Here is a 16,410-nt window from a genome sequence, read left to right on the forward strand (position 1 = left end):
ATTCAGGTCGGGTCAAGTTTGGGTCAGCAATTGTTCGGGTCGGGTTCTGGTCGAGTCGGGTCGATTCGGGTTTCGGGTTAAAATCGGGTCAACACTTCGGGTCAAGTTCGGGTCGGGTCAAGTTCGGGTCAGGTCAAGTTCGGGGTCGTGTAAATTCGGGTCGAGTCTGTTCGGGTCGGGTCAATTTTTAAGATCAATTTCGGGTCGGGTCAAATTCGGATCGAGTCAATTTGGGTCGGGTCTATTCGGGTTAAGTTTGTGTCGGGTCACCAAAATAAATTCACTTTTAAAAAATAGTTGGAAAAATAAAGTAAAATCGTTAAAAAAATAATAAAAAATAAAATCATGAGTGCCTATTACGTAGGAAATAAAGAAGCCCTAAACTAAGTAATTCACTATTTTACCATATTCACTTAGGATTCGGGTCACTACAGGTCGGGTCGATTTGGTTCAATCAATTTGGGTTAAAATTGGGTCAGGTCACTTCGGGTTTTGGGTCATTTCGGGTCGGGTCAAGTTCGGGTTTCGGGTCAATTTCGGGTCAGGTCATTCGGGTCGGGTCACTTCGGGTCATGTTCAGGTCAACTCTATTTCAGGTCGGGTTCGGGTTAGTTCGGGTTCGGGTCATTTTCAGGTCAACTTTCGGGTTACGAGTCGGGTCATTTGGGTCGGGTCAATCAGTTCGGGTCAGAATTGCCATGTCTACTGTTATAGGGATTATTTTGTTAATTTAGAAGTGGCCACATAGTGTGGCCAGCCGCACATAAGACGCACTACTTTATATTGATTTAATTTTGTGCATATGACACATAGTTGTAGGAATTGAGTTACACTCCGTAGTAGGGTATATTTAATTAAAGTTGGATATAAAAGGATGGCGGTGAGAATGAATAATCTACCGATTATTCTTTATAGGAGTTCTAGAAGAAATTATGGTGGGGTTTATGAGTGTTATTGATTTAAAACTTGAGTGAATAGAATAGAATTAGTCAATATGTGGATCCATCAAAGGGCTTGTTCTTTTCAGCTTAATTTTAGTTCAGTTCAACTTCAATTAATTCAGTTTTCAATTTCCTTTTCTCATAAACAATTCATTTCACTTCAGTTCCAATCTGTAAAGGAGAACAGACCCCAAATAAGATTTGACTTTTTTTTAAAAAACTGTCATATACTTTGGAAGAACTGAAGAAGTAAAAGCTATATATTATTTAGAAATAGAGCGAGTCTTATAATTTATTTATTATCTCTTTTTACACGGTAAGATACAGGGTTGCCCCTCTTATCACAGAAAGGGTGAGGTGAGGTGAGGATCGAACCCAAGTCACTCCTAAGGGAAATGGAGGGATAAACCGTCCCTCAACTCCATGATCCTCAAGTGAGTCTTATATTTGGATTATTGACACTTACTACTTTTATACAGAACAAACTTCTTTTCCAAACTGCTTTTTTTTTTATTTTTTTTTTTATTTTTTTTATTTTATTTTTTTATTTTTTTATTTTTTATTTATTTTATTTTATTTATTTTTTATTATGGTCTTCATTTTTTTTTTTTTTTTTTGGTGCAATTATTATGGTCTTCATGCACTAGTTAGAAAATGAATATCTTTAACTGTGCATTTTAAAAATTTTAAAATTTAAAATTCTGAAAATATATATTGCACTGAGACACTTATAACACAATTACAGTTGACTCTATTTTTTTTTTTACAAAGTATAATTATGATATAACACAATTTCACTGGAAAGTAAAAAAAATTTGAGCATGTTTTAGATATTTCCTAATCTTGTAAGTATATGGATTAACTATGAACATTGGTTTAAAACAACATGCAATGAGTAAGTTAATTTAACAAACGTGCATTTTTAGGACAAGATCAAACTCATTGGATTTGTAATGTGTTTTTGTTGATGAGAAAATGAGAATCACTAAAACTTGGCTAACTATCATTATCTCTTTATCATAATTATTTGCGACATTATTACATTGTCTTTAAATTTCAAAGGAGCAAGACAAAGCATGTAAAAAGTATACATAAATAAAACAAAAAGATATATCATATTATTATTGTAGTTTATTGAATCTCAATGATGTTGTTTTGGCGTGGTATTTAGTTATAGCAAAAGAAATTAAAGTATATTGCCTACAATTAAATCCCCAAAATACCCATTGTAGAAATCACACCTATAAATTCTTTCCTAGTAATCCCTAAGAAGTTGTACAAGGAGAAAATTCCCTAAAAATATGGCTCAAATAAAGGTAGTTTTATTAGTTATATGTTCTTTGTATATTTTCCTAGCAAATGCTTCTGATCCTGACCCTATCCAAGATTTTTGTATACCTAGCAACAATTCCATACCCTTAAGAGCTACAACTTCCCCTCACTTTCATATCCTCCCATGCAAACCCTTGGCCGAGGTAACCCCTGAAGATTTTATATTTTCCGGGATTAAACATCCTGGAAACTTTTCTGAAATAGGTTTCGCAGGAATATCAGTAACACCCTTAAATTTTCCAAGCCTAAACACCCTTGGAATGTCATTTGCTAGGGCCGATCTTAGGGTTGGGGGTGTTAACGTGCCCCATTTGCACCCTAGAGCCACGGAGATTGCGTACGTGGTAAGTGGGAGTGTTTACTCCGGATTTGTTGACTCGACGAATAGGATTTTTGCTAAGGTGATCGAGGCAGGGGAGGTTATGGTTTACCCTAGAGGATTAGTGCACTTTCAAATGAATGTTGGGAAATCTCCTGCAAAGATTATTGGAAGTTTTAATAGCCAAAATCCTGGGATCATTAGAATCCCAAATGTATTGTTTGGTGCTGGAGTTAATGATGAATTGCTTGAAAAAGCTTTTGGTATGACACTAGATCAGATTAGCACCATTAGGAAGAAATTTTTTCCCAAAAAATTCACTTAATTAGTAAGTTATTTTTTGTCCTTTTTGTGTTTTCCTTTCTCTTAAGCTTTTAGCCTTCTATTGAACGATTGTCAAAGTGTTTATGGTAAACAATTAGGTGATTTAATTATCAAGAGCTTTTTATGTGAGTTTTTGACTAAGTGATGGAATTTGAGTATCCTTGAAAGTTAGATGTTGTTTTGGATATCAAACATTCCTAAATTTGGGTAAAATACAAATCTCAAAACAACTGTAATTCATGCATTTGTTTGATAAAAACAAAAAACAATGAGTAATTATTGCATGGAACAGTTGTATGATAACATAAATGTAATACCATATAAATTGGATTGTAGATTATAAATTAATAATGATGGGGTGATTGTTCCGTCCATGACATGAAACCGTCTCATACTAATCCTGTCGGTGAGATTTTAATACGCACTTTGAATAGGGTCCCGAAAAAAAAGATTTATACAATGTATGTGGGTAATTATAGTAAATAGTGAATACAAATGAAAATAATTTGTGCCACAAGTGTAATGATAACCAAGTGTGCTACAAGCTAGGCCCTTAGATAGTTGATTTCAACAAAAGGGCTATGCATTGGGCTGGGGCCGATGTTCTTGATTGCAAAACATCCCTCCAAACAATGACTTTTGAGAAAGTTGTATATATATTCACATACCAAAACCATTAACTAAATTTTGCTTCTTTATTACACCTAGAGAGAAGAAGGTGATCTATCATCTATATGGTGTTATATTAACAAAAGTGCCCGCTACTTATTTAGCTCTTAAAAGACCCAACAAACTAATGTAATTAATTAATTAAGTTAAATTGTTAAAGGCTATGTTTGGTGAATGACTTATCTTAGATTATTTATTGACTTTTAGCTTGTTAGTGCGATCAAATAATTAAATTGTGAGTTTAATATCTCGTAATTGACTATTTTCTTGGCTAACAAGTCAGTTTTTTCACCAAAATTCAAAATCTAATAAGACTATTTTTCCATATTGGTTTTTGGCTTTTCATCATCTTAATTATCTTTCTATTCCTTATTACAAAGATATAAAATATATCAATGTCCTTAAAGGTCATTTTGTATGAAACAATTGACAATCAACCACAAACATTGAAAGGAGCCGCAAACAACCGGTTAAACTAGCCAAAAGATATAGCAAACAACTGATTGTCAAACAAATCCAAAATGTTTTTTTTTTTTTTGATCAAAGTCAATAATAGTTAATTTCAAATAAGTCATATGGTTAAATCTTTGAAGGTAAACTTCTAATCTTGGATCAAATTTCACCAAGATAACTAGCTATATATAATTATAACTTTTGGTCTTTTCGATTATCAAAGTCAGATATAATTGATTTTAGATGATTTAATAGATTTAGTATTTGCAGATGAACCTATGGTTTAGGATCAAATCTCGTCAAAATCATGGTCTGGCTATGGAACGCATTACACATCATTCCGGGCCTATGGCAATGTAATTGGATAAACTTTAAACTGCCAATTAAGTAAAGCAGTGAAAAAGGCTCCAAAGCCACGCTTGTACTGGGTCATGCCATCATCCTCTCCCAATTTCACTTAATTACTTGTTGTCTGACTAATTACGTACAAAACCCTTTGTTTAGTGGAGCCTAATTATATGATGAATGACATGATCTTTAATTAGGCCAGGTTAAAAGTCTAGAGCAACAGCTTATTATGTAATGAAAAAGAAGTTATAATATCTTAAACATTCTAGTATTCCTTTAATTATGTTTACAAACTTACCTTGCATGCTTGATGCCGTTGATGGTGTTTAACTTATCAATTGATCATTTGGAGGTTAATTATTGGAGATTTAAAGGAACAAAAACAACAAAAAATATAGATAAAACCGAAGGTTGCATTTAATCAATGGAACATAACAAAAGTGTTTCATTAAGCAAGGTTTTATACTGATCAAGATTTAATTACCACCTTCTTTTCACATTATATGTGCAACAATTGAATTTATTATCTCTCACAAAAATACCCAACTGTATGTTGCACATAATATGACATAGAAACAGTGTTAAACAATAATTTAGTTGCATTATGTTTTGTGTTTATGGGTCTGTTCACATTTACTGAATTGAGCTGAATTGAACTGATTGGAGCTGAGCTGAACTTAACTGAACTAATTGGAGCTGAAATGAATATTTTATGAGAGAGGGAAATTAAGAGCTGAACTGAACTGATTGAAGCTGAATTGAATTGAAATTAAGTAAATGTGAACAGGCCCTATGTTTGAAAGCAAATGGTGCCACGTTTTAGGTGGCAGGGTTTAATTGGGCGAAAGTTAAAATTATATGCGAAAAAGGGGATCTGCAGCCCCGGGATCCGCGAAAGTCAATAATACTCAACCGTTAATTGGAGGTAGTATTTCACAATAATTTATTTGCATTATTTCACATATTTCCTCTATTTTGTAATAATTGCAACACTTTTCTTTTACATTTGTTTTATAATAATTTGGTAAAGATCCACTATTTTATTATATTTTCCTCCCACTAACCCCATATATAAAATATTTTATTTTCTCTCTTTCTTACTGATCCCGCTTATAGTACTCTTTTTTCTTTTTTTTTTTTTTAAATTTTTTTTATTTTTCTCTCTTACTAGCAATTAAACTACCTATACTAACAATTAAACTAACTATACTTTTTATTATAATATTCACCCTATGATCCCTATCTATAAATTTTCTAAAACTTTGTATAAAGGCTAATATTGTAATTATTACGAAACGTAGGGAGTTGTAATTCAAAGATTTCAAACGACTAAAACTAAATAGGCTCATATCTTCGCCCATTTTCCACTAGTTCTATATGCACATGACACGTGTGGTGCATATATCTCACTAGCCCCATATATTGCTCAAAATTCTTCCTAACCCCAAAAAAATGTCCCAATAAACTACAAAATAATGTTTGCCTATGAATTACTTCTATAGTTTGAGTAGTTTGCCCAGGCTACTCTCCGAAATTACATCAGTTTATCTGATCTCAAAAATTTAAACATTCATTTCCATACTACTTTATTAAAAAACTTTATCTTAAAAAATAAAAGGAAAACATCAAATTGTGTGAGTTGACATATTTGCAAATAACTTGGATTTTCTCATAGTTTGAGTTCTAATCATAGAAGATGTTTCCAGATTGGTAAACCAAGAATCCAAGACTCTCACTAAAGCATAAATGGGTTTAAGGTCCTGAAAAAGTGAAAAGTGGGCTAAAGCGAAATTTTGGTTCAACATATGTTTCAATCACAATATAAGGAAGCAAATGTTTTATTGTTTATTTTTATTTTATTTATTTTTTTTAGGTAGCTCGAGCATTTATTAGAATAAATCAATTTCCTCTAAAGACGCTTGTACATTGCATGAGTTAACTTCGATAAATCCAAAAGTCTCAAAATTTCAATTTTCATCCTCATTTACTACGTATATGAAATATCTATGGATGATTAGTTAGTTTCGTTAGTTAAAGACTTAAAATTATGGTAGTGTTCAAAATCCGTGATCAAATCGCAAACTCTTGGATAATCTTTTTTGATTTATGCAAATGTAAAAATGAAGGTTTGAGTTTACCTTTTCCTTATCTTTTCAGTCACAATGCAATAAGAAGAAGTATAATTTCAGACAAAATAATTTTTGACACACTCACAAATAAATTGTGATACAATGAAAAATAAGTTCAAAATATATGATCAAATCATTATACTCCGTATAAATTAAGTTCATATAATGTAATTTTAGATAAAATTAATCGAACCAAATATCTATATACGTGTTTAAAATTTTAGCCATGTACCTCCTCAAATTAAATGGTCTCAATAATGACAATGTGCATTACTTATATGACATAATCCAAAAACAGAGGTTGCAAAAGTGGATCAATAATTGTACAAGCCTAACAAAATAAAGAGGTAAGCTATCAAATCTCAATAAAGTGAAGGATCACTCCAAAATCAAGACATTATTTTCAACATGGGTGACACCATGTATTATAAAGAGCACTACAAGACATCTATACCTAACAACTAACAACCAAAACTTACAAAAAAAACAATGAAAAAGAAGCAAAATGATAAATCCAAGCCTGTTTAGATGTTTGGATTAACAAAACAATAATGAGTTCTATGATTTATGTTTAGGTCTCTAGTATGGACTACAACCCTTGCACCGCCATTAACGATTACAATGGTTAAATTAAAACAAAAGCCGGTACATAAATAGCTATGGAAAACTATAATGGTGTATCAGGTTTAATAGCTCACCTGCAGTATATGGTGTATCTGTGTCAACTGTGCTAGTTTTCAACAGAAAGTTGTGCCTTAATAATTGCATCACTCATGCCTTTGGCGTAAGGGAACATGTGTCCAGCACCTGGAATTTCATGGTAGTGAATCCAAGGGAGCTTTTCAACTATGTAACGCTGCAATGTGACAGGCACGAGTATATCTTCATCTCCTTGCCAGAGGTGGACACTCCCCTCGTTGTTAGGGAATGGATTTGTCAGTTCAGTTGGGTCAAATTCCCATTTTCCGAACCCCACAGCCAAGTCTCGGTGGATGGATTGATGTTCTCCTTGCTGTCTTACGGGAGACTGATAACCGGCCATTAAAACAATGATGACAACAGTTAGGATCCAGAGGAGTAACAATAGAATGATGATTGAATGAAATAATTGAAGGTATCAGATGCTACTTGCTGACATATGAACCCTATTAACAGACTGCATGCTTTTTAATCCCAATTTTTTTCAAAAATATGTTCACAATAAACTATCAGGAGCATATTATACATTCATATCTTTCTTCAGATTATAATTCACAGAGTTCCAAACTTTTCCTTGTCAGAAATCAAGATGACACTTAATGCACGAGAATAAACCTATTGAAGCAGTCGTGGATTGGCTTTTCTACTCTGAACAGGAACATTATTAATCTAGCATAAGTTCATAAAATCATAATGATCTCAAAACATTAACAGAACATGAGCATTTTCCAATTTCTACATGCTACTATGCTAGTTAATTTTATTAAGCCTGAGATTACTAAAATCCAAAGCTTGTTCCTGTTAGTTAATTTTGTTTCCCTTGAACTAATGATAATATAAACAAACACACAAAATATTAAAATCAAAGATTTTCCCTGAATTGAAGAGCCATACCGAATCTTCCTTTCCTGTAAATTGTGCAACAAGCTCTTTGTCTTGACGTGAGAGGATTTCTGGAAGGTGATCAATCACACTCAAAATAGGAAATAATTTTTGTGTATTCCACCAATAAGATAGCCATGGTGCATAGTGTGCAACACGCAATGCCCATCTATCTCGTTGAAGCTGTTTGTTGTAGGCCTCGGCAGAAAGGTTAGCAGGCAAACCAGACCACCAGTAGTTGACAACGGGAGCTATTAATGTTGCTCCTGCTAGCCTATCATCATACAAATACCCCCATCAAAAATATATTATGTAACAATTGTAATACTCGTATTTAAAATATAATAGCCAATGTTAACAAACTTTACTTCATAATAAAAAACAAATAGGCAATAGTAGTACCTATTCGGAATATACTTGAGGCAGCTCCACACTGCTTGCCCACCCATAGAAAATCCAATCACATAAAACTTGTCTCCAAGTTCCAACTTATCAGCAAGCTCTTCTACATCCAATGCAATACTCTTCACTGTCCAGTTTGGATTTGGATCGCTTTCACCATATCCTGGCCTGTCAATTGCCACGATATATGTTCCTAAACTTTCAACTGTTTCCTAGAAAAATCAACAAAATCAAGTCAGATTAATACAAATCTACATATATATCCAGCAAAATATAAAATGGTAAGCAAAGTGAAGCTCTTATAGTATATATACCGGAGAAAGAAGGTTGGCAACTACAGCATGATTCCTACAGGAGTCAAAGCCATGAATGTAGACGAATTTGTGCTGTGCTTTATCTTTTGGCACACCGTGTTCTTTGTAGGCCAAATGCCGTCCATCATTTAACTTAATTCTCGGTGCTGTAACAGGAGGACCATTTGGCGTTCCACAAATTTTGGGAGGAGGAGGACGAGTAGCTTGATAACCCCATGCCAACAGCCCAACAAGGCTAACCAGAAGAATTTTCTTAAACAACCCTGAAAATATTAATACCTTGTCAAATCGCCCAAAATAGATTCTGATGATTTGTCATTACACTAATTTTGAATTTTATAGACTTCTATTATTTCAGAAGTAGTTAAATTCAACAATTAAAGAAGTCATACTTGTATATATATTTTTAAAGCAATATCACATTATATTTTTTTAAATATAGCTTCAGATGAAAAGATCCATTTCAACAAATATGAACATTTTCTTCAGCTTTGGAAACAAATGGACTTGCTTAAACTTCTTACCATCGGTTCTCTACTTCTTTCCATTGGTTTCACAATAACACGCCCAATCCTCCTATGGCATGATTATTGTGAAACCAATGGAAATCGAGTTCATGATGCGAGTATATGACATAAAATTTTATCAAATTTTACCCCTACATTTCAAAACACAATGCACACCACTTCATACTCAAAAGTTGGGGCTCTACCCATAGTAATCAAACTAAAAAGGTAAGTGATTACACATCAATACATCATAGCTAAGCACCATAAACAAGATATCTAGTTACCAATTTAGCAATTTTAAACAACAATTTCAAATGAAGTTCCAACAATTCATCATATAGTATGTGAAAAACTAACCATTATACTCTGTATCCAAATCCAAATCTCTCAATTATCACAGTGAACATAGTCCGCAATAAGGAATCGAGCAACAAATGAACAAACAATACAAATCTCACTACCAAAGACAGAGTCAATTTGTCCACTATGGTACTCAGTCACTAGTCTCACTACTCTACTAACAAGAGTCAATTTTCCTTTTCTTATGAACATAAATTTATCATCAAATATCTTCCATATTTCTATGCTAGTACTCCATTTAAAGATTTAACATGATAAACCCATTAGGCCATTACCTCACTAACTAAAAAAAAAAAAAATAATAATAATCATAAATATATGAATTAAAAAATAAAATAAAATACCCAGATCCCAAAACTTTGTTTAAAAAAAAAAAAAAAAAAAATCAGTCTAACGTCATACCTATGTTGGTTCAGTCCCAAAAATAATTATTGGTATTTCGACTACATAAAAATCAACATCAGAATGAATGTTTCCTTGTTTCAATACCCAAAACAATCCAACAAAAACAACAACAATATCGAAACTTTAATCTCAATGATGGGGTCGGTTACATGAACCAAGATTTTATAACAACCATGATTCTCTCCCTTATTTTCAACCACAAAAATGATGAAATTAATACAATGAAAAACAGAGAAAGAAAGAAAGAAATACCAGAAGAAGAAGAATTAGGAATGGATTTGCGAGTGTGGGCCCTAGCAGAAGAAGCAGAAACCCTTCTGTTAACAGGTGCTCCAGCCATAATCGACCAATACAAGATCCACTTTTTTTTTCCCCTTTGATTTGATAATCTCAACTCCAAAAATGGTGGAATGTTGAGATTTTTTTGAGTGGCTCACACTTGAGTATTTATATTCAGCTGCTTAATTTGGAAAATTATAACCAAGTCTAAAGTCATGTCTATGTTTTCAATATGTGTGTGCGTGTGTTGTGTGGTGTGTCAGGGTTAGGTGACTCTTTTGTGCGAATGTTTGGTTAGTCTGTCTTTTTGACTACTGTTAGTTACAAAACTTAACATTTTTTTAAGGGTGATGCTAGAGAATATTAATAGACTTGTACTTGTAGTTAGCGTATGATTATTATATTTATGTGATCGATTAGTATGGAATATTTGGCAATTACATCATTAGTCTCAAATCTTTGTTAAAAAACAAATTTAAAAAGAAATAAAAACATTAGTCTCAATTCAACTACAATGCACCAACACACCTATTCAATTGTTCTAACTGAACTGAATATGATGTTTGATAGTGACATATGTGAACCAACCTTAATACTTCTTTCATTTTTTTTTATAAATAATTTTGGTAGTGGAAAAAAGAAGATGAAGAAAGGTAAAAATACATAACTAATCATGTGAGGCAAATAAAAGGAGAAAATTATGAAAAAGAATCTTTAAAGTGATCGACTTTTTGAAAAAGGACATTTTAAGTGAAAACTTGTGAAAAAAGACCTTTTAAGTTGCATTTTGTTTGTATGGGGTACTTGGGTGACCTTCCGTGATGGTCAATGCTGGAGCTTCGGCGTTGACTATCACGTGTTATTCACATGACTTATTATTATTTTTTTAAACAAAAATTATCCACAAATTTCCCTCCTTTCCCGACCTAACTCTTTCATTGGTTAGGTCGGGTTGAGGAGGGAGATTTGGGTTTTTTTTTTTTTTTTAAAAAAAAAAAGTCACGTGACTAACACGTGATAGTCAACGTCGGATCTCCGGCATTGACCACCATGTAAGGTCACAAGCTCACCCAAGTACCCCATATAAACAAAATGCAACTTACAAGGTCCCTCTTCACAAGTTTTCACTTAAAAGGTCATTTTTAAAAAAGTTGACCACTTAAAAAGATCCTTTTTCACAATTTTCTCTAAATAAAAGTAAGGGTATGTTTGCAAGATGAACCCAAGATATGTTTTGTCCTAAAATAAAAATGGTGCAATATTTGTGGAGCTTCTTTAAAAGACAAGTAGTGCAATATTAAAAAAATGGGGAAAGTTCATTTAACATATAAAAACATGATTTTTTTTTTCTTTATTTAATTATATTTGGACACAAATTGTGTTTTATCTTACAAATTGACATGGATTGCTTAACTATTTGACATGTCATGACAATAATATTTGGATTTATTTGTTGTTCGATTATTTTTGTGTTCACTCTTTACCAATGACCCAAATCTCTCTATTCACTTGTGCTACAACCTGACCCGAAGTTAATGAGAGAAATCCAATCCCAAACAACCCGAATTCGACCCGATTTGACCCAAATTTCATATTTCGTAGTAATATTAAGTTTTACACTTTTTTTTTATTTTATTTTATTTTATTTTATTTTATTTTTTTTTTATAGTTTTTAAGCATAATAAAAAAATCGACCCAAAGTCTGACCCAAACTCGACGTGCTGACCCGAATTGCACTCCTAGCTACTTCCCCCTCTCATTCCTAAACTTTCTCCCCTCTCATTCCCAAATATCCCTCTTCAATATTCTATCTTCCTCCTAATTGAATCAATAAATCTTCGACTCTCTCTCCCTCAAAGTCAAAACAACAATGTTCAACATTTATTATTAGATTAGTTAGATTTATTTAGATTTTAATACCCCATATGTCCCATGATTTAATGTCTATTTTATTTTATGAGGTTTTCAACGGTATCTCACTACAATCCCTTTCCAAAAACATACACGAAAAAAATTAATTTAGAGACAGAGTAAACATTAAAAAAAAAAACTATGGAGTATAGGCTACCTTAAATTAACAAAAATAAATCCTCTTGAGGGGTACCCTACTAGCATCAAAGATTTTCAGTGAAATCTTCCAAACTTTTTTGATTTGGTAAATGTAACTATGGTAGTAGCTAGTAGTAAGTTTTATTAACTGGAAGTTGAAAATTAGGAGCATTACTCAAATCATATCCCCTGTATTATCTATCACAATTTAAAATCAGCTTATTGACTGTTGATTCAGCTAATACAAATTTGGTACAAGTGTTAAACATACAAGTTTACTAGACAAAGTTGTTAGCTTTCAACAGATAATTGGGCTTTAATAATAGCATCACTCATTCCAGGTGCAAATGGGAACAAATGTCCAGCACCTGGTATCTCATGATAGTTAATCCAAGGCAGTCTTTGAGCTGTGTAACGCTGTATCACGACAGGCACGAGTCTGTCATCATCCCCTTGCCATAGATGAACCTTACCCTCGCCGTTAGGAAATGGATTTGAAAGCTCCATTGGATCAAATTCCCATTTTCCAAACGCCACGTTCATGTCTTGGTGGATAGATTCGTATTCCCCTTGCTGTCTTACTTGATCCTGTTAGGCATAAGATAACAGATTAGATATGAAGTGGGGAAAAATCAATGAAATGCTAAGAAATATTTTAGACTTTTCACAATTAAGTGCAATACTAACTAAATTTGGTAGAATATATATCCAATACAGGTATATTTTTCCCACCATGATCGATCTTTATAGTTTAATACAAAGAGATTTACATAATTACATATGACATCCACCAATATGCACATAATCAAGTCATACAGAATTATAGGAGTAAGAATTGGAATGTACCTTGTAGTCCTTCCTCTCGAATTTGGAAATGAGTTCTCGGTCTTGTACAGAAAAGAGATGATCGCTGTGAGCGATAACACTTGAAATTGGGAAAATCTTTTGAGTCTGCCACCAGTACGTTAGCCAAGGAAAATAGTATGGCACGGTTCCTGACAGTACATCCCATATACTTGCTCTGCCTGAGATCTCTTTAGTGATGTTAGCAGGTAAGCTAGTCCACCAAAATTGGAATACGGGTGATAAGAATGTTGCTCCTGCTAGCCTGTTAGTACAAGTATCAGAGATCAGACTAACAGCACAAGGATATAAGAACCTCGGCCAAGGTCCTGAGCAACAAACTCGACAAAATTATACCTGTGTGGAATATATTTAAGGCAACCCCAGATTAACTGTCCACCCATGGAGTAGCCAATGACATAAAACTTTGGTCCAAGGTTCAGTTGATCTGCAAGCTCTTCAATATCCAAAATCGTGCTCTTAACTGTTCTTTTCGGATGTGGATCACTTTCTCCATACCCCGGTCTGTCAAATGACACTATGTATATGCTTAAGCTCTCAAATAGATCCTGAAGAAGCAATAACATTTGCATAAATAATGTGTAATTTACAAAAAACCTAACAACCTTGCGACAAAATTAAGGAAAAGGACTGTGATAAAGTATATACAGGAGATAGTTCTGTGGCAACTGCAGCATGATGTCTGCAGGAATCAAATCCATGGACAAATATGAACTTGTGCTTTGCTTCATCTCTAGGGACACCGTATTCTTTGTAGGCCAAATGCCTTCCATCTCTTAGCTTGATTCTTGGAGCTGTTATCGGAGGGCCTCTGGGAGATCCACAGATTTTCGGTGGAGGAGGGCGAATGGCCTGATACGCCCATGCCAAGAAACCCACCAGCACCAACACAAAAATCAAGCCTGAAAAACATACAAAGATGGTATGTCATAAAATTAATTGGTAATACCTTTGTCCCTTTTTCTGAGTGTCAAGTGAGCTATGGAATTCACCGTCCTATCTTAAGTATTACTCCGTAATTCTCAGATGTTTCAGGGTACACTCAAAGTGTTGGAAATTCTTGAGTGAAACACAAAGGAAGGAGAGGGAAAACAAATGTGATAAAGTCTCACATTGATATCTATCTTTCAGTTATGTTTTTCTCTTCTTTGGCTTGATCTTGTTTTGGAAAGTTGTGATCAATTACAATAATTATTGACTGTTGGGTTGATTCCCTAATTGTTAGCTGTTTAATGGGGGTTTAATGGCAAAATGTTAATGCCTTTTATGGCTGCCATTTCTCCTTAAATCAAGCTAGTTGTTGCCTTCTTCAATGTTGCACATTACCTTTTTTTGGCCTCTATATATATATGTGCTTTTACAAGCTTAAATATATACTAAAATACAATTACTTCCTCTCTTATCTTCATAAAATATTCCTTCGGTTTTGGGCAAGTATTCTGAGTTCCAGTCGAGTTTGTGAGTGCACACAAACTCCGGCGCCGTACTTATCCTGGAGGGCGACCGCTTGATAACTACTGTACCAGGGTAGCGCGGAATCGTCTTTTAGGTCAGTGGTTATCCACGACGCGGCAATTGTCAATTTGGTCTACACAACATTGAGATAAGTATTTTTGTTTAATTTACTTATATACTAACACAAAGTTGTGCAACTTTTTTTTTTTTTTTTTTTCATTTTTTTTTACTCATTTGAATATTCGAAATAATAATAAAAAAAAAAAAGGAAAAGAAGGGGAAGAAAAAGAAACTTAGTAGAGCATAACATTTTGTTTGGATAAAGAAAGGGGAAGGAAAAGAAGGGGAGAGAGAAGAAGAGGATGGGAGGGAAGAATGATGAGTTTTACTTCCAAATCCCTCCATTGTTGGAGGGATTAATTTTCTACAAATTTATCTTTCCATTTCTCTCCGCTCCAATTCCCTCATTTTCTCATTTACTATTCAAATGAAAGATACTCCATCTCTCTTCCCTTCCTTTCCCTCCATTTCCTTCAATCCTAACACACCGTAAAAGATTTATATGTCTTTCAATCTAAATATCTAAAATTGTGAAACTGCCTACAGAAAATAAAAAATAGCATTTTACTTAGTAAACAAAAAAAATACAAATAAGGAGAGAACAAAAGAAGAATCCTCCTTAAGTCAACCCATTTAAATTCATATATCCATATTAGACAAAATGAAACCAGCAGTATAAAGTACTTTTTTTTAAAAAAAAAAAAAAAAAAAACCATATAATTACTCCCTTTTTTGCCAATCATATATATGCACATTTACCCGTTATTTTAGGGACTCGAACATATCAAAGAACATATTAAAAGAAAGGAAAATAATTCAACAATTGATAAAAAAATTGAAAGATTACCAGAAGAAAATCGGGCAGATTTGTTGGTGCTAACCCCTTGAACCATTTTGAAAGAGTGAATTGTATGAGGGAAAGACAGAGCACAGAGTGATGGAGTAGGCAATCTACTCCAAACAACTAAAAGTGGTAATGTCAGTAAAGTCACTATATTAGCAATTTAGCATCGTGCTTTTTAGAAATGGGTGTTATTTGGAAGATGCGTTGGCATTTGGCAGATTTCAGTGTCTTTGTCTTTGAATCTTTTAACCTCTTTAAAAGTCTATGATTTTGTCAATCAATTACTCCGTACTACGTAACAAGAAATATTGGCCTATGATAAAACAACACACTTATGTCATTATTTTAATAATTTTGAGCTCTATTTTGATTATTAAGGGTCTGTTCACATTTATTGAGCTGAACTTAGCCGAACTAAATTGAACTGAACTGAACTGAGTTGAAATGAATATTTCATGAGAGTGGAAAATTAGGAACTGAACTGAACTGAACGGATTTGAGCTGAATTGAACTCAACTGAACTGAAACTTAAATTAAGTAAATGTGAACAGGCACTAAGAACTAAAATATTTTAAAAATATCGAATGATTTGGAGCTAGACCAGTAATATTAGAAGTTAGTTCTGTTCTCTTCAGCTTAATTTCACTTCACTTCAACTCCAATTAGTTCAGTCCAACTCTTAATTTTCTTCTCTCATAAACAATTTATTTCAAGGCATGTTCACTTCAACTTAGTTTCAATTCAGTTTAATTTAGCTCCAATCAGTTTAGTTC

General features: G+C 33.3%; 1 protein-coding gene and 1 pseudogene across 1 annotated transcript; one reads left to right on the forward strand and one right to left on the reverse strand.

Annotated features, from left to right (window-relative positions):
* The first annotated feature begins 2,222 nt into the window (after positions 1–2,222).
* LOC145611061 (germin-like protein subfamily 3 member 2 pseudogene) lies at positions 2,223–3,030 on the forward strand (annotated as a pseudogene).
* Positions 3,031–6,863: 3,833 nt separating this feature from the next.
* On the reverse strand, positions 6,864–15,767 carry LOC145623773 (uncharacterized). The gene is made up of 9 exons (XM_081676640.1): positions 15,641–15,767; positions 13,927–14,180; positions 13,615–13,826; positions 13,261–13,522; positions 12,790–13,002; positions 8,813–8,974; positions 8,499–8,710; positions 8,109–8,370; positions 6,864–7,542 (listed from the first exon to the last, which is right to left on the reverse strand). Exons 1-9 carry the CDS (start codon positions 15,684–15,686, stop codon positions 7,246–7,248), a joined length of 1,920 nt encoding a protein of 639 aa, XP_081532766.1. The 5' UTR covers positions 15,687–15,767; the 3' UTR covers positions 6,864–7,245.
* Positions 15,768–16,410: the final 643 nt, after the last annotated feature.

Source organism: Chenopodium album, chromosome 3 (assembly GCF_948465745.1).
Source record: "Chenopodium album chromosome 3, dcCheAlbu1.1, whole genome shotgun sequence".
In the NCBI taxonomy this organism is placed as follows: Eukaryota; Viridiplantae; Streptophyta; class Magnoliopsida; order Caryophyllales; family Amaranthaceae; genus Chenopodium; species Chenopodium album.